The sequence below is a fragment of the Electrophorus electricus genome, chromosome 1 (genome assembly GCF_013358815.1).
Source record: "Electrophorus electricus isolate fEleEle1 chromosome 1, fEleEle1.pri, whole genome shotgun sequence".
Taxonomy (NCBI): Eukaryota; Metazoa; Chordata; class Actinopteri; order Gymnotiformes; family Gymnotidae; genus Electrophorus; species Electrophorus electricus.
Genome location: NC_049535.1, coordinates 6175902 through 6198837, shown reverse-complemented (window position 1 = coordinate 6198837; position 22936 = coordinate 6175902). Strand labels below are relative to the sequence as shown.

The following is a 22936-nucleotide window of genomic DNA, read 5'->3' as shown; positions in this document are numbered from 1 at the left end:
TCTTAGCGCTATTTTCGCCATCTCTTCTCCCTCTAAAACCCTTCTCTCTGCACCACCACGCACATCTCATACAGCAGATGCTCTTATTTCTCTACATGACACCCACCTCAAGCCGTCTCTAACCCCGGACCCGAGCTGGCCGACAGATCCTGAGGGAGAACAAAGGTCGTGACGCAAGGACAAGGCCTCGAGGGAAGCGAGCCGGGGTCAGGAACAGGCTGAGGGCTCGGGCACACCGAGCTCCCTTACCTAGCATGCTGCTAGCCAGTGTCCAGTCTCTGGATAACAAGCTCGACGACCTCTGGGCCAAGATAAAGTTCCAGAGGGACATTCGGGACTGCAACCTCTGCTTCACCGAGTCGTGGCTGTACCCAGCGGTACCGAGCCAAGCTATCCATCTAGCTGAGTTCTTCTCGGTTCACCGCATGGACAGGACGGTGAATTCGGGGAAGTCGAGAGGCGGTGGAGAGTGTGTGACGGTAAATAACAGATGGTGCAATGATGCCAATGTTGTTACTCTTGCCTGCTCCTGCTCACCCAACCTGGAGCTGCTCACCCTCAAGTTTCGTCCTTTCTATCTTCCGCAAGAGTTCACCTTGGTCATCGTCAACACCATGTACCTTCCACCTCAGGCCAACACGGACACTGCACTTATCCTGGTTGGGGATTTTAACAGCGCTAACGTCAAGCGTTCAGAGCCCAACCTTTTCCAGCACGTAACCTTCCCCACCAGGGGAAACAGGACACTAGGCCACTGCTACACCGCATACAAGGACAGCTACAAGGCACTAGCTTATCCACCGTTTGGTAAGTCGGGCCATGCCGCCATCTTCCTCATACCAAAATATAAACAAAGACTGAAATGGGAAACATCGGTTCAGAGGGAGGTCGCGCGCTGGACAGACCAATCAGTGGCCGCTCTGCAGGATGCTCTGGATGACGCTCTGGATGAAGCAGACTGGGACATGTTCTTGCACAGCACTGATGATGTCAGCAAGTATACGAAGGCAGTAGTAGGGTTTATTGGGAAACTGGTGGATGATACGATACCAAGAGCCACCAGAAACCATGGGTGGACAAAACCATCTGCTAGGCTCTGAACTCTTGTGCTGCTGGCTAAAACGCGGGGATCATCAGTGGGAACATGGACGAGTACAAGTCTGCGGCATAAGGAGTGCACAGGGCGGTCAGACGTGAAGCGGTGCTACGGTAGGAAACTAGAGTCACAGTTTCAGCAGAGTGGCTCTAGAGCCCTGTGGCAGGGACTACGGACGATCACGGATTACAAGAGCCCGCCCCCCGGACTGATGAGCATGGATGAGTCTCTGGTAAACACATTCTTCGCTTGTTTTGAGGCTGTATCTAGCAGCGCTAACTGCGCTAGCACTAACAACGCAAATGGTGCTATTGCTGCAGCCAACAGTGCATGCGCATAGCCCACCATAGGCCAGCGCACTCTCATCATCAGGGAGTGACGTGAGGAGAATGTTCAAAAGAGTGAATACCAGGAAGGTGGCTGGACCAGACGGCATCTACGGCAGAGTCCTCAAAGCCTCAGCATTTAACACTATTATCTTTTCCAGACTCACTACCAAGTTGGTAGGATCTAGGACTGCATACATCCCTTTGTGACTGGATCTCCAACTTTCTAACAGATAGACCACAATCAGTACAGGTAGGCAACTGGGTCTCATCCACCCTCACCCTCAGCACTGGAGCTCCCCAGGCTTGTGTCCTAAGCCCCCTGCTCTACTCACTGTACACCTAAAACTGCGTGGCCACTTCCAGCTCTACTATCATTGTCAAGTTTGCTGACGATACCGTCGTCATGGGCCTGATCTCGCTTACGGCGAGAGGGCCTACCTGGAGGAGACTAAACGCCTGGAGAACTGGTGCCAGGAAAATAATCTCCTCCTAAACATCAGCAAGACAAAGGAGCTGATTGTAGACTGCAGCAAGAAGCAGGTGTGCCACTACCAACCTGTGAGGATCAACGGAACCACGGTGGAGAGAGTAGACAGTTTCAGGTACCTTGGAGTCCACATCTCACAGGACCTGTCCTGGTCCCGCCACACCAATTCCCTGGCAAAGAAGGCCTGTCAACGTCTTTACCACCTCAGACGCCTAAGAGACTTCAGACTGCCCTCCAAGGTGCTGCGGAACTTCTACACCTGCACTATCGGCAGCATCCTCACGGGGAACATCACAGTCTGGTTTGTGAACAGCACCAAGCAGATCAGACAAGCACTCCAGAGGGTGGTGCGTTCAGCAGAGCACATCACTCATATGGAACTTCCTGACCTGCAGACCATATATTACAGGCGGTGCCAGACCAAGGCCAGGAGGATTGTGAACGACCCCACCCATCCCAACAATAGATTCTTCTCTCTGTTGAGGTCAGGAAGGCGCTTTCGCTCCCTGAAGACCAACACAGAGAGACTGAAGAGGAGCTTCTTCCTGCAAGGCCATTTGGGCCCTGAATCAGGGCAACTGATGAACTGTGGGGACTAATCTGTGTATGATGTCTACAATAACATCATAAAATACTGTAAAAACTATAAATTGTAAAAACAGGAAATTGTACATTATATATATACATATTATACATTCCCTCTTCATCCATCATTACATATTTATTTATTCATCAAACCACATCCAGTATCTCTCCTCAGCATTTCACTGCTAGTTATACCATGTATGACTATGTACGTGGCATATAAACTTTGAACTTGAACTTAGAACTTAACCTCATCATTAAACACCACCACCCAACACTATCATTAACACCATCATTAGACACCACCACCCAACACTGCCATTAACACCATCATTAGACACCACCTCCCAACACTACCATTAACCTCATCATTAGACACCACCATCCAACACTACCATTAACCTCATCATTAGACACCACCACCCAACACTACCACTAAACACATCATTAGACACCACCACCCAACATTACCACTAAACACATCATTAGACACCCCCACCCAACACTACCATTAAACACCATCATTAGACACCACCACCCAACACTACCATTAAACACCATCATTAGACACCATCACCCAATACTACCATTAACACCATTAGACACCACCACCCAACACTACCATTAAACACCACCACCACACACTACCATTTACCCCTTCATTAGACACCACCACCCAACACTACCATTAACACCATCATTAGACACCACCACCCAACACTACCATTAACCTCATCATTAGACACCACCACCCAACACTACCACTAAACACATTAGACACCACCACCCAATACGAGCATTAAACACCATTATCAGACACCACAATTAAACACCATCAATAGACACCACCACCAAATACTACCATTAAATACCATTATTAGACACCACCACCCAACACTACCATTAACACCATCATTAGACACCACCACCCAACATTACCATTAAACACCACCATCACACACTACCGTTAAATACCACATCACACAAACAGCCACAGGTCAGAAGACCCCTCCCCCATCACATCTCTTTATACTAAACACTATTCTGCTTTTTGTGTAGTTGGAATACAAAACTAAAGAATGCAAATGTACACTAATAACTGTAAATCACCTCTGTGAATACACAGAATTAGCTGGTTTTACGGCTGATTTACACTCATTCACATAACCCCGCCCAAACAAACACTTTTGCCATTACGTAAAACATGAGCTGGTGAGTGTGTGATTCTATATCCCATATCCATGATGCAGGAAGCAGGTGTGCAGTGTGTTTCAGCCTCGTGTCAGGACATATCACAGGGATTTTAGTTCAACTGTACCCACCATTAACCCTTCCAATCAATTTATATCAGAAGCAAAAACCCACCATGGGCACAGATGATCCGGTGCTGTGGGTCTTAAGCCCCGCTGAGCTAGAAGGATCAGAGGTTGCCGCATATTTTAAAACATGTTTAATTTCAATGACTGAAAACATACAGGAGTCTTGTTGTGTGCGATGATGAGCAAAGCAATCGTCCAGAGCACGTACACTTGTGGCCAGAAATCGCCCTCCTGATGTAGCGTACTCCCAGCCCTACAGGGACACGGGTGCGGTACGACCTTACGCTGCGTAACAAGGAAGGCTGTATGTTTCCTTCCATCAGCAGCAGCACAAGTGGAACGGGAACGTTATCATTCGAGCCACCCACAGCTTACGGACCTTTAACTCTAGGAGCTCCCAGCTGCTTGAAAGTAATTCCATGGTGGCCCCTGGGAGCCACTGGACCTCTAGACCCAGACACTTTCCTCGTAGTGACCATCAACGGCATCGCAGGTTGAAGACAGCCAGGACAAAAACACATGGGAAAGAAAAATCTCTGGCAAGCAGCAGGGCTGTTGGCCACAATGCCTGACTTGAACTGTTACTGCGCTTAAAAACTTGGAAGGATTTTGTGATCCTTAATGAATATCATAATTAGCATGCACTCACTTGTTCCCTGTCTAACGTACATCATAAAACGATGTCGGCCAACCGCCCATTAAGATTGCTTGCCCCATCTGTCTGCATTAATACTGAACATTAACTATGTAACTGCAAACAATACAGGGTCAGCATTTAGACAGACACCAGCTAAACGGATTCCGACAGGGCAGGATTTCGACAGGGCTGTCTCACATTTTCCACACTGAACTGACATAGACACTTGTCGTGTAGCCTCTTTTATTTATGCTTGTCCGAAAACAATTTTGATGATTCAGAATTAGTGGCACGTGTGGACACATCTGGACACATTTGGACTCGGCAGGCCCCGCCGCACCGCGTGGCCGACTTGCCGTTTGGCTCCCGTTGGCACCATCTGTCCGGCACGGTTTCCCTGCAGTCTCGGCCGTTTCGTAAGGATGCGCCATAGCCGCTTGGCCCGGGTTTCCCGAGGCTGAGGCAGCCAACGTCAGCAGAGGGAGGGGCCTGGCTGGGCGTTACGACGACAGGCAGGCAAGTTGCTGTCAGAGATGATCCAGGAGTCGTACAAACAGTGACACGTTCACGTAAAAAAAAGAAAAGAAAGATGCTTCTAATCAATTGGTTACATGAAAAACAAAACCTCTGTGCACCATGTTTCGGTCTTGTTCTTGTAATTGAAAAAAGGCAAACGCTCCCTGTGTTCATGGCTTTTTCTTTTGATTTCTGCTGAGAGATATCGCCTGAGGGGTCTTGTTTGTACAGGAACGAGTGTGGTGTTTCTCATCTAGCAGGAGAGTGCCGAACAAAACCGTGTCATGATGGGATAACCTTATGTTTGGGAAGAAAAGCGAGGTGTGATCCCATTCATCTCAAACAAACAGGACTGTCCTCACCCTGCCTAAACTCCAGAGCCTTGAAACATTCTGGAAAACTTGCTTCAAGAAAGTCTAAGTGAAAAATAATTAAAATGTTTTTCTTCTTTTAGGTTTTGCATAGTATTTGGACTTAAGCCATTTGTTCATCTGTCTAAAGAAAAACAACAGTTTCCTGGTGTAAGCCTGCAGCTGTTTGTGCTCAAACTGAAAAATTCCACTTCAAACTAGAAGCAGACAAACATACACAAAACATACACAAACACTGGGTGAGTGTGTGTGTGTTTATGACACTTCAGACTGAACCAAAAGTGTAATGAAAGGGCCTAGATAAAAAAAGCAAAATATGAAAAACATCGCAAAAGAGCAGTGATCCCAAAACCTCACGTCAAGCAGTGGCTCTAAATTATCTCTGAAGACACACATGGACCAAAACATAAAACCCTTATAATGCACACAAGTGCGTGCACACGTGCACATACACCAGAAGAGGAGAACGAGGCCGAAGAGCTAGGACCTGCGGAGGCACCTGGACTAACACTGGAATAGGATGGACAGATCTCAGGACGCCGAACATTTGAACCTCATCTGAACCTCAGGAGGAGAAATAAAGGAGGGGAGAGGGAGAGAGGGAGAGAGAGAGAGAGAGAGAGAGAGAGAGAGAGAGAGAGAGAGAGAGAGAGAAAGAGCAAAAACATCCACACGTCCAAGTTTCCACAGGAACCCAACCTTTACCCCCGCCTCTCCTCAGAAGGAACTCGCTGTGATCTCTGGGTCTGAGAAATGGCCGTGCGATTGTGCCAGTGTTTTCATCTCAGCATGGGAACTCGGGAGTTCATAATGCGCTGTTAGCGCACGGGCGTCTGCCGCGAGGGCACTGTCAGAACGGATGGCTGCTTGGAAAACAAGGGACTTGGCGCGATGGTGGGCACGGCACCACAGCAAGATTATATAAGCTATATTCCGGCTATATTCCGACACGCTGGAGACTATATGGTTGTCGTGGAAATAGACGGAGGGGGCGAGGCCGAGAAGAATGGAATTAATCTCGGCATTTGTGCACTTACTGTTGGGCATGTGCAGCTATAGAGCGAGAGAGAGAGCGAGAGAGAGAGTGAGAACGCAGAACTGGTGTCTGGTGTCTCTATGGGAGTGTGTGAGGCAGTAAGCAGGTCACAGTAAGAGGCTGCAGCAACAGCAGGGTGACAGTCATTACAAGAGCTCAGTCTTACCCTCGCCTGCCTCCACACACGCCCCCACCTGCCTGCCTCCACACACACTCCAGCACTTCCTTTCATCTCTCCTGCACTCCTCAGCAAAACCTAAAGCCGTTTATAGCCTTATTGGTGCTGCTACCTGCAGACGATCCATTCTGACTTCAATCGCTTTTTGTGGAGCTGATCAAAGGAAAGTGCGCCGGACCCCCGCACCCAAATGAGAAATCCTTCTGTGTGTGCAGTGCAGGACGGATGCTCCTGTAATGTAAAGGGATGGGCTTCGCAATAAAACAGAACTGAGCCGATAACCTTTGAAAACGACACAATCACGTTCACGTTCACTCTCTGAATTCCATACAGCCGATCTGATTCTCTGCCATCGGGACGGCCTGCTGTCTGGACGTTTGTCGCCACACCATCGGTGCCCTGCCTCTCTGCCAGGTGCCCGTCTCTGTGCCAGGTGCCTGTCTCTCTGCCAGGCTCGACGCTTGGGAGCAGACCGCTTGTCTTCTATGCGCTTGGGCCGGCTGCACGCCAGCATGATTAATGGTGGCTCGTGGTCGGCGCTACCATTGCCGGCCATCCGTTGGTCCAGTCCTTCATGAATTCATCCGTCTGTCTCTACGTGCGCCTGCAGCTCGATCGGACCAAGTCCTGGACGCGCTCCTCCTGGGCTGGTTGCCGCCGGCACGATGGCCGCTGTCCCAGCCGGGCTAACCCGCCTCGGCCCCCTCTCGCTCGGCGGAGGTGTAAAGCACACAGAGGATGAACTTTGCCCTGGTGCATGCCCTTCCCCCCAGCCCCACCCGGCCAATCACAACCCCCTCACTGTGCCCTGCCAAACTCATTTCCCCCTCATCACAGAGTAAACAGAGCGCAGGCGAAGGCGATTAAGGTCAAAATGGCTGGTAATTTCCTCCCATCGGCAGGTGGTCATATGGTCATAGTCAGCCGTTTCAGGACTGACGTGTAGACTTGAATGACTCAGCGCAGCACAAGCAGTGTTAAAGTACTGGAGAGGACTTGGAACATGGAAACTGTCTAATCCATCAGCAAAATGTCACTAGGTTTGTTAAAAAAATTGTTTATAGAACAAGGAAGGCTTGGGTTTAGTTATTAAGTTCAGAGAAAAACTGACAAAAAGTCCTAGATGGGAATTCTACATTCCCGATCCCAGACTCCCACACTCACATCTTTACAACCAACACACATGCACGCACGCACGCAGGCACGTGTGCGCACACACACACACACACACACACACAAAAACACACACACACACACACACACACACACACGGTCTTCGCTCACAGCCGGCCACTGGGATGCGGAAATCCCTTCGTGTTCGTGAACTGCAGGGCTTTCTTTGGCCCGACCAGCACAGCTCACAAGCTGTCAGAGCAAATAGGAGCTGAATAAGTGTGGGTGGACGTAATGCGGGGTGGGGGGTGGTGTGGGGGAGCTCCAGGTCACGTTCTGTCACGCCGCACTTCCCCTGCCAAAGACTCTGAAGAGTCTAATCTAGAGTCTTATCCCTGATAGGAGTCATGCACCCCCTGCACTACCAAAAACAAAACTTAATCCAAAACAACAACAACAACAACAACAACAGGCACACATATAGTGACATCATTTTTCCTTTATGGCCCATTAAGTTCAACTATGTGTTTGTTTTGTTTTTTTTTAAGTACTCCGGGCAGCGGAGCAAGGGAAAGTGTGGTTGGCAGGTCAGAGTCGGAGTGGACACAGCTGAGAGAGAAGAGGCACGTCCCCACCCAGAGGGGTGCCAGAGGGACCAAAACAAACAGGAGCTGCTCTCCGGGCCTCTACGTCCCAGCTCAGGTAAATATTATTACTGCGGGGGCTGCGTCCTGTGAACAGGGCTGACCGGACCGTTTCTGGAGCGCGGCGGAGCCGAGTTAACTACGGAAAAAGGCTTCCAGAAATATCCGCCGGAGGATGAGGATGTTTGGACGGACTTGTGGTATGAAACAGCCGCGTTATCGAGTTCGGGAGGCGCAGTAAAGATCTGCTTTCAAAACAACGCGCTGTGGTATGTTCAAACTATCAACAGGGGGACAGGGCTGTTTGGAGGGGCTGAAAAGGGAGAAAAGAGAGAGAGGGCACGTGAGAGGGAGAGGGTTAGAGAGTGCACGGGAGAGAGTGAGGGAGAGTGCAGATGAGAGAGTGAGGGAGAGAGTGCACATGAGAGAGTGAAGCAGAGAGAGTGCATGTGAGAGAGTGAGGGGGAGAGAGTGCATGTGAGAGTGAGGGAGAGTGCACGTGAGTGAGTGAGGGAGCGTGCACGTGGGAGAGTGAGGGAGAGAGTGCATATGAGAGTGAGGGAGAGTGCATATGAGAGAGTGAGGGAGAGAGTGTGCATGTGAGAGTGAGGGAGAGTGCACATGAGAGTGAGGGAGAGTGCACGTGAGAGAGTGAGGGAGAGAGTGCATATGAGAGTGAGGGAGAGTGCATGTGAGTGAGGGAGAGAGAGTGCACATGAGAGCATGCACATAGAGCACATTAGAGAGAAAGAGTGTGCAGAACGTACAGAGAAGGCTGTGCACTTGACAGTAAAAGAGTGCATGAGAGAGTAAAAGAATGCACATCAGAGAGAGTGCAAATGAAAATGAAAGGAAGGAGTGCAGGTAAGAGAGAGAGGGGGGAGTGAAAGAGAGGAGAGAGAGTGAGTAAGTGGACCTGAGAGACAAGACACACACTGCAAAAAGCAAACTGTACGACAATAAGAAAGCAAGACGCACTTGACGTTGGTGTTGGTGCAGATGATGTACTCAATCTCGTCGGAGTACGGGTTCTGGAAGGTGAAGCTGCTGGTTCTGATCAGCATCCACTCGCGGTTCTTCATCCGGAAGCGGTACATGACAGACAGCACCTGGCCCTTCAGCTTCACCACCTGGACAGCAGCCGGACAACACACAACACTGCAGAGGGCTGGTGCAAACATGGATGCGAAAACAAAGACTACAAAACGTTTGACAAAAAGCATAAAGAAACAAAATAGGGCATGTAATGCTCATCATTACAACAGGGCTTAATCAAACATGGACACACACATACACACACTTATGTAATGTCTATCCATTTTCTGGTTCTTGATATCTGTAACCCTCTTCAGGGACCCTAGAAAAGGTCACGATAAGCAGCCTACCACATGCACATTACAGTGACCCTACATTCAATGTTACAGCACCGCTTAACATCCACATTCTGTTATAGCAAGACCTCGAATTTCAGAGGGTTATGGCTCCCAATTTTGCCATAAAAATGTTTTTATAAAAGAGGATGGGAGTGGGAATTTTCCATCCACAGCAGAGTGAAGGAACAGAGGGGGAAAAAGCGTCTCTCTGGCAAAACAAAGCTTCTGTCTTATGGAACGGCTCCTTCAAACTGGACGGCTCGCCACAAGTTGGACCACTTGTGTGTAAACAAGAGCTGGAAGAGAAGGATGATCTCTGAGCCCCCTGTCCACGGAGAGAGTGGACACGGAGTGGGACTCGGAATGAGCCAAAAGTCCTTTTCTCGGGTCTCTCTTCTGGTGCTCGGGAACGCCATGGCCCTCTGTCGTTCCTGCTGAACTAATAGACTAACACAGCTGGAATTCAAACTGGAACTGAACCGGAAGAGCTCCAGAAAATTCCTGAGCACCCTGACATGTTGAATTGAGTTTTAGGTCCTTGATCTTTATCTGTGCGATGTGCTCTTCTCTTCTTGTGTGCAGGGAAAGGAGTGTTTGTCTGGTCCGTGAGAGGACAGCTCAGGAGCACTCACGCTCATCTTCAACTCCTCAGTCATTTCACACCTTCACAGTATGTGGAAGGTCTTTAACGTCGGGCCTTGATTTGACTCTCAATGCCAAGAAAAGCATGTCACCTCCCCCTGTCATTGGCATGTGATGAAGACATGAAGTTTGAGTTGGTGCCATAATCTTGGAGCAGGTGCATGTACCCAGCGGAGAGGAGTGCGTGTTCACACGCGCATGCGTAGTCTCAGGTTTCGTATGGTTATCGCACGGCATTCCTGAATGTCAGCCTTAAAGGTCTTTATCAGCAGGGTTGCGGAGGGATCAGTAGAGAAACAAGTCCCACAATTCTCTACGTCACATGCGGCAAGTTCACCCTGGTAACCTCTGTGGGAAGAAGGCCTCACTGAGGGCATCTAGATGGCCAGACGTGTCTGAAAGGGGGCTGGTACCCATTAACTACAGGCCAAAGAACCCAAAACAACCTCCCAGTACCACCCCCTGCCCTCCCAGCGAAATGTGGTCATCTCGTCATGGCCTGTGGGTTTGGCTGTGGCAGAAGACAAGAACAAACATGAAACTCAAACATCAGTCATGCTGGATGGAGCGAGATCAGTCCATCGCAGTCCGAGACAATGAGAGGAGAACAATAGTGTGTTCCCCAAAGTCCCTACGTGTGGGAGAACCGCAAGAAGAACAGCCACAGACTGAATGAAGACAACAGAGAAGAGCTGAGGAAGAGTGACAGCAGAAGAAAACAGAAGATGAAGCTGAGTGTGTGACAAACCGCGAAGGGTTAATTAGCACCTAAAGGGAGAGAGGGAGGGAGAGAGAAAAAGAGAGAGCAGAGGAAGAGAGAGATAGAGGGAGAGAGGAGGAAGAGAGATGGAGGGAGAAAGAGAGGAGAAAGAGAGAGGAGGAAGAGAGATGGAGGGAGAAAGAGAGAGAGCAGAGGAAGAGAGAGATAGAGGGAGAGAGGAGGAAGAGAGATGGAGGGAGAAAGAGAGAGAGGAGAAAGAGAGGAGGAAGAGAGATGAAGGGAGAAAGAGAGAGAGGAGGAAGAGAGAGATGGAGGGATAGAGAGGAGGAAGAGAGATAGAGGGAGAAGGAGAGAGAGGAGGAAGAGAGAGATACAGGGAGAGAAAGGAAGAAGAGAGATGGAGGGAGAAAGAGAGAAAGAGGAGGAAGAGAGAGGAAGAAGAGAGATGGAGGGAGAAAGAGAGAGAGAGGAGGAAGAGAGATGGAAGGAGAAAGAGAGAGAGGAAGAAGAGAGAGATGGGAGGGAGAGAGAGAGAGAGATGGAGGGGGAAAAGAGAGATGGAGGAAGAGAGAAAGAAAGAAAGAAAGAACGCTAAGGAGAGAGATGTAAAGAAACAGGAATAAAGGACGGGGGTGTCACGATGACACGCTGTTCCGGACACAACCCCCCCCCCCCCATGCTCCCAGCCAGCACCCACGTCGCTGCTGCGTCGATCGATCAGTGTGGATCGATCAGTGTTCCACCGCACGCGCTCCTGCCATCATCCCACCCCAGGCCGTTAATGAGCTCCAGTCGCCCTGGACAGGCGACGTCTGCGGACAGCTGTGGTGTTCCAGAGGGGAGCCGGGGGACGGTGGCACGCGTGAGGTAGGTGGCCCTGGCTTTTTGAGGCGCAGCCACATCACGGTGGATGTTGGAGAGAAACGTAACAACGCCAGTCGCACTACTGCCCGAGCTCCCCCAACACACCCTGCTGAAACAGACACTGTATGTGCAGGCAGTGCGTGCAAAACACACAGTATTAAGACATTATGCACACGTAGAATTAACGTGCGTAAATGACCGTGCCAAAGGTAAGTGAGCGCGAATGACCTCTTGGGCCCTCAAAGCCAGTGACACCAGTTTGTAGGGAGGTCTGGAAGGGGCAAGGCTGTGCGGTACCTGCTGGAAGCTCTCCCTCAGGTGACTCTGGTCTTCGGGATGGCAGAACTCCAGAATGTCCTTACCAAGCAGGTCCTGGAAGAAAGCGGACAATGTCACCAGTCTTAATAAGGTCCTGGAAGGGAGAAGAGGTAACAAGAAAGTGAAAGCCCAAAGTGTGCTCTGGATATTAACAGGAGGATAAAAAAGGAAGATATGTATAACATTTCAAAAGAGAAAGACCAAATAAATAAATGAATAGTTACATTTCATACTTCATACGCCAGCTTTTTAAACAGAATGACTCAAATGATTATTTGCTAAGGATACCATGTGAGTTATGTTTACTCTTAACCTTAACGTTAAGATTTCCTGTCTTACAAAGACGAAAACATGTCGTGATAACATCTTTACCAAAACAAATACAATTAGATTTTATAGTAATAGGATTAGGCATTAGATATTCTTACTTAACTTTGTTTATTGAGGTTTGCAAGAACATACAATTGTCTCATCATAAAATCATAATTCATAAAAAATTTAAAAAGGTAAATATTCCCTTTATAGAAAGGCATTAGAAAAAGTGAATTAGGCATCGGATCTAACCTAAGACTATGTTTAAAGAAGTGTGGCCATACGGGTTTTAGTCATATGGAAGTGTCAAACCAAGTAGTGTGGATCGGCCAGGAGCTGTGACCCTGGAGGCTCCGTGCTAATACCCTAGATGTTAAACATTTGGATAAGCGGAAAATTAAAGTCATCTGTAAGTAAACGTAGACTTTGGCTCTGGCCAGGTCCAGGATCTGGCAGGAACGTGGTGAATCTAGCCGTCCTTAGAAGCTCACATTGCCCCACAGGATTAAGATGACATTTGTTCTGGTTTTTATCTGGAGTGCATTTCATTACAAATGGTTGACAGAGAAAAGCAATATAAAGCATTTGTGCCAACATGTACTGCATTAAGTGATTAACCAGATTCGGAGAGGAAGTCCAAACCATTCCACACACAGCTTCCTAAATTAGAACATACTCTTGATAGTGGGTATTTCTGCTCAGAGTGGACAAAGGACCCAGATGTTATCAGAGTTGGTAAGTGCCAGGACCTCTAAATTGACTTTAGTTAAGGATTTAGAAAGTGCTTTGTTCACAGTGTTATTATAATGACCAATGAGATCACCCCACCTGAGGCTGGTAGCCAATCACGTTGATGCAGCGGGGGTCCACAAATGTAATGATGCCGTCTGAGTTGTGGCGGGACAGAAATTCTGTTGGCACAGAGAGCCCGTTCATATCCATGGAAACTGGAGAACTTGTCACCTGGGAGTAAGACATAAATGTGTTTTCATTAAAAAAACAACAAAAAAACCCAAAAACAAAAACCTAAAAAAACCTCTTATAAGGTAAGGAACTTCAAAACCCCTTCAGTCATATTCATAAATGTTTCTGTTCTCATAGCTGTTTGCTATTTAGCACAGATTATATGTTATTTGCAACAGCACAGTCTTGTTTCCATCTGAAGGTGAATAACAACGTGCTATAGAAGACATAACCCAACATGCTATAGAAGACATAACCCAACGTGCTATAAAGAGGTGAAAGGTCCATCTTCATCCATTCGTCTATCACAGGAGCAAAGTTCACACATGCATATGTGGGTCAGGAGGCCTTAACAGTAGAACTGGTACATCGCACACTACTGTACTGTTTTTCTTTGTGTTTTTTCTGTTATACTGCACAACAGTTTTTCTGACTTGCACAACACACACACACACACACACACACACACACACACACACACAGTCTGTACATACTTGCAGTCGCCCAATCGCTACCAGGCAGTATTTGCTGGTCTGCCCTGCCTCCGTGTCCTCCTCAGGGATCGTCATACCTGCACAAAGGCGCAAGCTTGGATCAATGAAATTCACGGAGAACGCATGCCTAGTTTGTGCCTCTCGCACACATTCACACCGACACACGCATACAATCAGTTAGACAAATATCACTATATGCAAATTCCACTTGTATGGTTGATGGCTGCTGATACTTGCAATAAACCCAATACAGAAATACTTAACACAAAACAACTGGTTCCTTTCCATTTGTATCCCTGCTTCAGACCTTCAAATTGAAAGCACCAGTTTTATTGTTTTGCTGAAAACCATCTGCTTCCTATCTTGACTACCTTTTCTTAATTATCCAGGAATTTTAGGATACAGAACAGACTTCACTTCAAGAAAAACATGGGCGACGGAAAATTCCGGAGGGGGGAAAAAAGAAAAAAGGTTAGGCTGTGTTTCAGTACCTTAACGCAGTGAATGAATGAATGACAGCCTTGATGCCTGTCCCAACCCGGGACCCTGTCAATATGCATGGACCTGGGGACACAATTTGGAACTGAAAACGTATTTCAGATATGCCGACAGAAGCTGGGTGATGAACAAGGGCACATCTGCGCGGAGGGGTTGATGAAACACGTACAGAGAGCCGTCCAAACTGACCGCAACACCCGCAACGAGTTTAAAAGATGAGTTAGTGAAGTTGTTTGACAAAGGCTCAGAGTCGTTTGCAGCTACTGAAAAAGGACATAAGGGCATATTGAGGCAGGAACACAGCAAAAGATTCTGGGCCAAACATGTTGGGGATGGACTGAAGAGGGAAATGTGTCCCCTCTAAATGACTGCAGCGAGAATAAAAATGGCACTAACAAAGTGTCTGGCTTTGAGCAGTCAAAATCCGTGAGATCCAAACAAATGCTCTGTACTGTAGTTGGCCAGACATTACTTGCAGCACATTTGGCATATTGAACAGACGGATCGTGTGCGCGCGCACACACACACAAATTATAAACAGGTTGGGTTCATAAACAAACGTCTGTGCGCTGGTCTATCAGCAATTGGCAGTCCGCCTCTTTGAGTGACAGTGCACACGCGGGCCGGAACCGCTCGGATCAATAACAGTCGTAAAGGGTTCATCAAAAGTGATTTTGCCTCTGGCTGGCTTCCGACGGTTAGCAGAGTCTCAATAGCAATGAGATGCAGCACCATCTGGAGTGGGCCGACTGTCTGGTTCCCGGCGATGACTCGCCCGTTTAAACGCAGCTCGCCGAGTCCGGATACAGCCGACTGATTGCGGAACGCCCGACGTAAGACACATGCGCACACCGTTAGGTTTTCCCATGTACGTTTTTAAAGTCACCTTCATCGCCACTGCCACTAATCGTCATATTTGTGAGATGACTCACCGTATTAAAATCGGTGCGTGGCTCGTGTATGCATTCCATTTTGCTCTGGAGGATAGCAGTTCGTCAGCTGTAGCCTCCATGAGCAGGTTGAGAAGGCAGGAAGCCAGATGGCCTGCTTTAGTTGTGTTCGGAGCTACTGTTACTGCTACTGCTGCCCTCCTGCATATACATCGCTTTGGCAAATACAGCGCTAAGCGTATGCGTACAGGCAAGGGCCACAAGAATTCTGATCTGACCATTGTCGTTCAAGTTGCGCAGCCACGAATCAGATACCAATACGAAACTGACTCTGATTGGAAAGGATCGGATTTGTGCTTCCAAGCAGCCCTGATAAAAAGCAGATTTCTGACACGTTAAAGCAAAAAAACAGATTTGAAAGAAGGGCCTTGTAGAGAAAGACACGTCCTGAACATTTCCCTCCAGCACATGTAATGACGGGTTGAGGGGGGTGTTAACTATTTTCAGATTTGACTATACCAACAAGGTGTTAGTGTGAATAATTACAGATTTAAAGTCACCGAGACGCTAAGGGACCTGTCTGGCAGACATCTTGAAGATGTCTAGCTCACAAACACAAAACAACGAGCTTCGTTCTGACGAATTACCACAGATTTAGACACACCCACCCTCCTCGTCCCAATGTGCTATAGTGCTTAACCCAACCCGGCCCAGCAGCCGAAATTCACCGCCGAACTCCTGAAGTCCTATCTAGATGTCTTTGGATATGTATCTCCCTTGACCAGGCATGGTGGAGCACAGGATGTGAACACACGTTCGCACACCTGCACTCACATACATAATAGGTAGGTAGAAGGGCTATCTGTAGTTTTGATCAAAAACATAATCGGGGAGTGTGTGCGTGTGTGTGTATTGTAAATACCTGCCGGGGGCCAGGCCTTGATATAACCAGTGCAGTGTACCACTGAATACTGTGCCTCCCCTTCTTTAGATGGGCCCAGACCATTCCTAAACACAACACACAGCACACAGCACAAAGCCATTTTACAAAACGTAAGACACTATATAGTTCACAAGATTACCCTCTCCAAAAAAATCCATTTGGAAATCAAGCATGTGCAGCTTCCAACAGCCTCCGAAGAGAAAGAGATGCATTTTCACACCTCTCCCCCCGAAAGCATTTTATCTTTCGGATAAAAACTCTTTGCTTCACAACAAGCATCTTCTCAATCTATCTTCCCTGTTTCATCCTACAGACCTGGACTGGCGCGGTGGGGGACGCGACTCTGTGTCAAGCCAACGCGTGATATTCGTGTGAATGAAGAAGGCACTCCACCGATCCTTGGGTTCACACTTGAAGAGAGTTAGAACGTTATTTTAATGATGTTGGTTAGGAGGGTATGAGGAGCGTGCCGGGTATGGTCATGTAAACACCGTTACACTGCAGAGGTGACGCTTGCCACCGGTCATAGCAAAGCAAAGCCAGCTAACATTATCTTCATGGGCGGAGACGCCATCTTCGGTTTGTTTAGGAAAGAATTTAACGATATGCGCCCCTCCCCCCCCGCCCCCGCCCCCCCCCGACTCACCCTATAGAAGGACCACTGATATACATCTTAACTGAAATAATGTGGGCATATGACCTACTTTGCATCCCTAAAAGCTTCTTGATTACAGCTTCAAGCTACTGTGGGCCAAAACTGCGCTGGTTCAGTGAACCCAAGTGGTGGCTTCCAGAGGTCACTGCCTTGGCGACTGGCAGCGGAGGCGCTCGGAGAACCTGAATGCGAGGGGGTTGTTTAGGAAACGCACCATGAGAAGGCCTCACGCTGTCAAAACATGCCCACATCTCCGGGGAAAACTGAGAGTGGAGAGGTGGACCAGAGATGGAGGCTCAGTTACATGTGACTGGAGAAAGCTAGCGTACGGTTCTAGGCTAAGCAGAACCCGTGTACTGGAGAAAGAAATACTGCAAACAGGCTTGGATTTCTGCCCGCTTTCTACACAAAGTTGTGAACATGCAGAATAAAGCGCTAACGTGGATCGATGTGGGCATGTTTCAAAACCGCCGCGCCTTGAAAAGAGGTACGGTTTGCACAGTAAATGGTTTTATCCGGATTTCTGTGGTAGTCAAATCATACTGCCGCCGACACAATAGGTTTTATCCCTTTCTTAATTACTACTGCCATTCAGATATTCCATCAGAAACGACAGGCTCCTTAGTGACCCACTCCTGTTTGTATGAATTATGGACAGAAACAGTACCCCTAAACATCTCAAGAGTTTATTCTTATATTAGCAAATACACTGTTACTGCTGTCACTGCTGCTTTTTTCCTGTAAACACGGTCGAGATGCTCTTGTCCAGTCATACTGGAAAGGAAACATTCGCAACACTCGATCATGTGGAGGACAGGTTAGAAACCTAGACATGTTAATACAGGGACGGCACTTCATTTTAGTCATGTTAAAAATTGTCTGGTAATATGTTTCTATGTAAATGAATTTTGATTCTTTTAAGGGTGTAATGATTTCAATATAAACAAAAACTTTGTAACAGTATATTGAAAAATACATTATCGATACTTTTTTTTTCATCTGAGGCAGTTTAGGTGTTTGTGTTGTTCTTTTGGACTTTGCAACTTTGCTGTAAAAATAGATTTTTTCAGGACTTATCAAATATGCAGAACATTTAATCAGACCTCAGCAGAATCAATTCGTTTATTTGACACCAAATTGAACCTTCTGGCTAATTTTAGCGAACCTGCAAACGTGCGTATTGCTGTATCGCTAGTACACATACGTTTGGATTCCGATCGGACGTGGAAGTCCCAGAGGCACAGTGTCCGCTGTTCCAATTCTCCCATCAGTTTACTGGATAATGTGGGGAGTTTCCACTAATACCACACTCCCCACCCTCCAGGGGATAGTCTGTGTGCAGACTATTACTTCTGGGTCATCTTCTTATGGAGCTGCGCTCCTGCTGATGGGAGTTTATTAATACTGGCACATGCTTATAAATTTCAGGCAAAGCATTTTATTCTCCAAAACGTCTGTCCCATCTCATGATGGAATTTGCCCTTGCACTGAATCTTCGTTATGAATGTGTTTTATTTATAAAATGAATGTTTTATTACAACAGTTACTGGGACACACTTGAAAGGGTTGAAAGGGGAAAAGTCACAGGGAAGGCAGAGAGGGAGAGAGAGACAGTGTGTGCGTGTATTTATTCCTGCCTGTATCTCTTCCTCATGTTGGACAGGCGATTGAGAGAGATGTGATCCAGTGGTGCAGTGCCACACCTGAGGAGAAGAAAAGACAAAGAAACAAAAATCATTAATCCATTCATACGAGACGTTCTTCTGCAAAGTTCAAACGGCAATGCATTGACGCCACTGATCTCCGCTTAAAATCCATTTCAGCTGCGAGGGAGTACACATCAGAAACTTGGCTTATGAAACTTGCTTAGCTTCCACACGTCTGAAAGTTCAGCTCAATTTCAAATGTGAATTTAAGAGCTGCGGTTATGCCGTCCAACGGGGCTCCGGAGATTCCAGCTATCAGCAAAGTGTCATACCCACTCAGCAACGCTGGAATGCAAGACAGCAAGGACAGCCGGTGCCGGCGCACGTCTCGTGGTAAAACCCGCATTTATGTCACCGGGGTAACCTGGTGATGATGTCTAGCTCATCACCGTAGAGCAGCATCAGCCGTGTTCTTGAACCTCATAAAAATTCACAGACGGGGATAATGGAAGTCATGGAGGCATAAATCCCATCGGCAAAATCAGTTCCATCGGATTTGGCGAGGTAGAATTTCTTTTGCCCCGGGCCTGGAGCAGATACAAAGTGTGTGTGTTTCTGCAATACACAGGATGAGGTCGGAGAGGGGAAAAAACATCTTCCCTTGTTCCCTGAAGCTTAGTCATAATGTCGAAATGCAGCAAGGTAAAGGATAATTGATTGCATAATGGACTCTGTCTTTAACATCGCAGAAGAATGATGAGCATGTTCTCAATGATCCCACTTCCCTTCCATACGCACACACACACACACACACACACACACACTCACGCACACACACAAAAGGCTGCCAACCTTCAGCCACACCGTTTCGGTTTCAGAAAAGGGCCGTAAAATCTAAAACTTTAGACACGCACATTTTTGGATGATGCCGCTGGACGGGAAGTGATTGTGCTGAAGCATGCAGAAATGAACACGTGGAGTCCAAACACACGCAATGTCCCAAACTTCAGCCCCCACACGTCACAACACAGGCCCATGCAGAGGTTCAAAACAAGCTCAGGAAACGCGTGCCTTTGCGGCTAAAAATAGCAAGGCAGTAATTTCTTAAAGGATTCTTGCAGTCATCAAGGAAGCACTTCTCTAACGTTTATGTGGGTGGTGAAGGAATTCCACCCCAGATTTTTACCATATGAAAGCAGAAGGAAGACAAACAACCTAATTTAGATTTCTAAGAGAGAAAGACGCCTAGCCATATTGCTGAGAATGGCAGATGGGTATTTTTGTTCTATGTTTCACAAGGACATGAAGGTTCATACAAGGTTTAAATGAGAAGTGAGACTTCAAACGAGAAGTCCTCCAAGCTACTACAAGTCAAGATTCATATCACATAGTTTTACTTTCAGGGTTACTCAAATGTAACTTGTACAAATGTCATGTGTATTGATGAAACTCTTGGGTTACCAGGAATGTTCAGAATCTTTATTCAAAGTCCTGCGGTCTTCGTTGTTCTGATAAAGCATGACCCCTGAGTGGGGTAAGTGCTTGCCATGCCATCATGGGCTTGCTGGTTTGGGCCCCGATGATGTTCCCTGCCATCTGTGGGCTGGGAGACCAATGAAGGGAAGATTACCATTTTCTGGGTGGGAGAGATGGCATCAATCACAGCAACGCCAGCCAACGGTGGTCACCCGGGTGCTCGTGCTTGCTCATGAGGGCAGTGGGCACTTTTCTCAGAGTGTGTGCAGCTGCCCTGCAGCGTGTAGGCTGAGAAGACATGGTGCTTGGCTTTCCGCGTCCGGGAGCAAGTGTGCGATGGCTGCACCCTCTGTAGTTGGTAGGCGCCGTATAACGGGAGAGCTAGCTAGCCAGGTTGTCGGTGGGTACTGCCTTAACATAACTAAAGTTTGGAGAAAAAGCCGAGAAGCTTGAGAAGAGTTTTAGGGGCTACACCATTTGGCAGATACTCTTATCCAAAGTGAATTTTACATTCATCAGGAGGTGAGCATACTATTCTCCCTGAGAACTGAACCTATGACCCCGGTGTTGCCCACAGCTTCCAGGCGCCAGCAACCTTCGGGGTGTAGGTGGTGTGACTTGGCTTTGCTGGCGTCGTACCTCATTCTGCAGATAAAGGAACGTCTGGAGCCCATACACATCCTCATAGAGGACTGCTGTCCCTCCTTCTTCACTGTCCCCGTTTTCAGGTCCAAGATTCGACCTGCAATGCGCACACACCCACACACAAAGAGAAAAACAATTAGAGGACATAATGTAGAAACCTCTTTGTCGTAAAATCTAAATTGTCTGAGGTTCCTTGCATGCTATTTTGCTATCCTTTACTGGAGGATTTACAATGCAATAACTCCCATATTAAATCTGTTTTCCAAGTTGCATGGATAACGGAGCCAGAAGACACTGGGGCCCAAAGTAACCAAACATTTACCCTGGCCAAGACAGCAGTCATGGGGTGATTCATCTCCTTTTGTTTCTCAGTGATACAGAGAGCTGCAGGACAGCAGCTAGCTATGATCTAAGCCCAGAATCATTTACATAAACAAATGATCTAAAAAGGCTTTAATAAGAGTATGTGGTAAAAAGAGAAAACTCTAAAAATGATCGCACGACTGCTGTTCGATCCTCCCAAAGGAGAATCGATTCTCTTGCAGTCTCTGATTACTGAAGCACCGGTGCCAAGTTCTCTGAAAGAACTCGAACTATTCGCTTTGTCTGCAAATTACAGACGACAAGCTGCCCTCCAAGTTGAGCGTGGTGGAATCAGCTGTTATTCATAAAGCAGCGCTATGCAGGAGCTTCTCTCTTGCATGACTAGCGATGTTTCAGATCGAGCCTTGCCGGAAAAAAACATTTCCCCGATGGCAAATCGCTCGTGGCGTGGCAGGACATAAGAGCGAAAGATGAGTAAAGGGTGAGAATGTGGCGCGGCGCGTCAGCCGCTGGGATGAAAAAGGGGAATGTTATGAACGCATGCTGGCCCAGCTTTCAGGGACCCCACGTGAAAGCTCGTGAGCGCCTGTCCAACAGCTGCGACCTCCTCACCCGTGACTCTGAACTTCGCTTGACTTCAGCAGCTCACAGCATGTTTAGGACAGAACTCGCTGTGGTTCTGCAGCCGAGTTCAAATGACACACACAGAAAAGAACTTATCAGAGAGGATGGCCTAGAATCTCCCCCTCTCCCCACTGACCGAGATACGCAGGGAGAAGGAACTGCACGCACGGGGGGGTGGTGGAGATAAGATATGTTTCTGAAATGCAGGGGCAAGCGGTTCACCATAAATAAGACCAGGCGGCACTCAGTTTCGAATTAATTTTGTCTAAACGAGATGACATTGAGCGTAAATAAACAATCGCCATTGTGCAACGCGAGCCGTTCACCTAATTCCAGTGACCTCATAAAAGGAAACCACAGGCCGAATCTTGACTGCCTTTCTAATACGTGTGCTGTAAACGGAAAGGAAAGAACAAACAGGAGAGGAAAGAAAACAGCAGACGTTAGGAGGGCAGTTACGGTAAACCTGCGCAATCGTGCCGGGACCACCACTTTGTTTGGGCTGGGGGTGATGAGGAAGCAGCTGACGCGTTTGGAGGATTCGGAGGCGGTAGCGTGGTGTTTTCGCGGGCACAGCTACCACTGAGGCGCTGCAGGTGGCGTTTGCTTTGGATGGAGTCGCCCCTGCTGTCCTGCAGAGAGGAGCTTGGCAGGAGGGGAGAGGAAGAGAAAAGGACAAAAATGTGCACTAAGAAACCTACACAGGGGGTGGAGGGCAGGAGTTGGGGGGTTGGTATGTGGGAGCTCTTTGAGCCTGCTGGTAGGCTCAGCTCCTCTGTGATCGACTCCGCGATCAGACCAGGCGAGGCGGCGCCCGGGCGTCCGCTCCGCAGCGCGGGCTCTCCTTTGTATGCCGTGCAGACTTTCGCGGCGTGCGGGCGACGTTTCCTCCTGGCTTACGGGCGTGCAAACAGGCAGGCACCTTTGCTCCCTGCAGGCCCGTCCATGCCGAGGCCGAGGTGAGCGTTATGGTTCAACAAGCAGATGAAACAGCTAACGGCGGATATCCCAGGGCCTACAACACAGCCAAGCTAAATATCTGGGCGGCAGCCTCTCTTCACCATGAGTGGAACTGATGAAAGGATCGGCACATATCCGAGCCCTTCCAGAGCTAAGCAAAGCAACACGACACGATGGCTTCACCCTGATTAGCACAATAATCCCTGGAAAAAGCAACGCCTGACTGACTCCCGGGTAGAAAGGATAAGAATTTTAGAGAGGACGCTACACAGGGAGA

General features: G+C 48.1%; 1 protein-coding gene across 7 annotated transcripts in view; it reads right to left on the bottom strand.

Moving 5' to 3' along the window:
• Positions 1-22936, bottom strand: part of arnt2 (aryl-hydrocarbon receptor nuclear translocator 2) — a 49779-nt gene that overhangs the window by 11855 nt on the left and 14988 nt on the right. For all 7 annotated transcript variants that reach the window (XM_035525001.1, XM_035525007.1, XM_035525005.1 and 4 more), the window contains 7 exons: positions 20746-20848; positions 18622-18687; positions 16309-16394; positions 13999-14075; positions 13370-13504; positions 12209-12283; positions 9290-9441 (listed from right to left, as the gene is read on the bottom strand). In XM_035525001.1, the coding sequence (XP_035380894.1) occupies positions 9290-9441; positions 12209-12283; positions 13370-13504; positions 13999-14075; positions 16309-16394; positions 18622-18687; positions 20746-20848 (694 nt within the window). The remainder of the gene's footprint in view (positions 1-9289; positions 9442-12208; positions 12284-13369; positions 13505-13998; positions 14076-16308; positions 16395-18621; positions 18688-20745; positions 20849-22936) is intronic.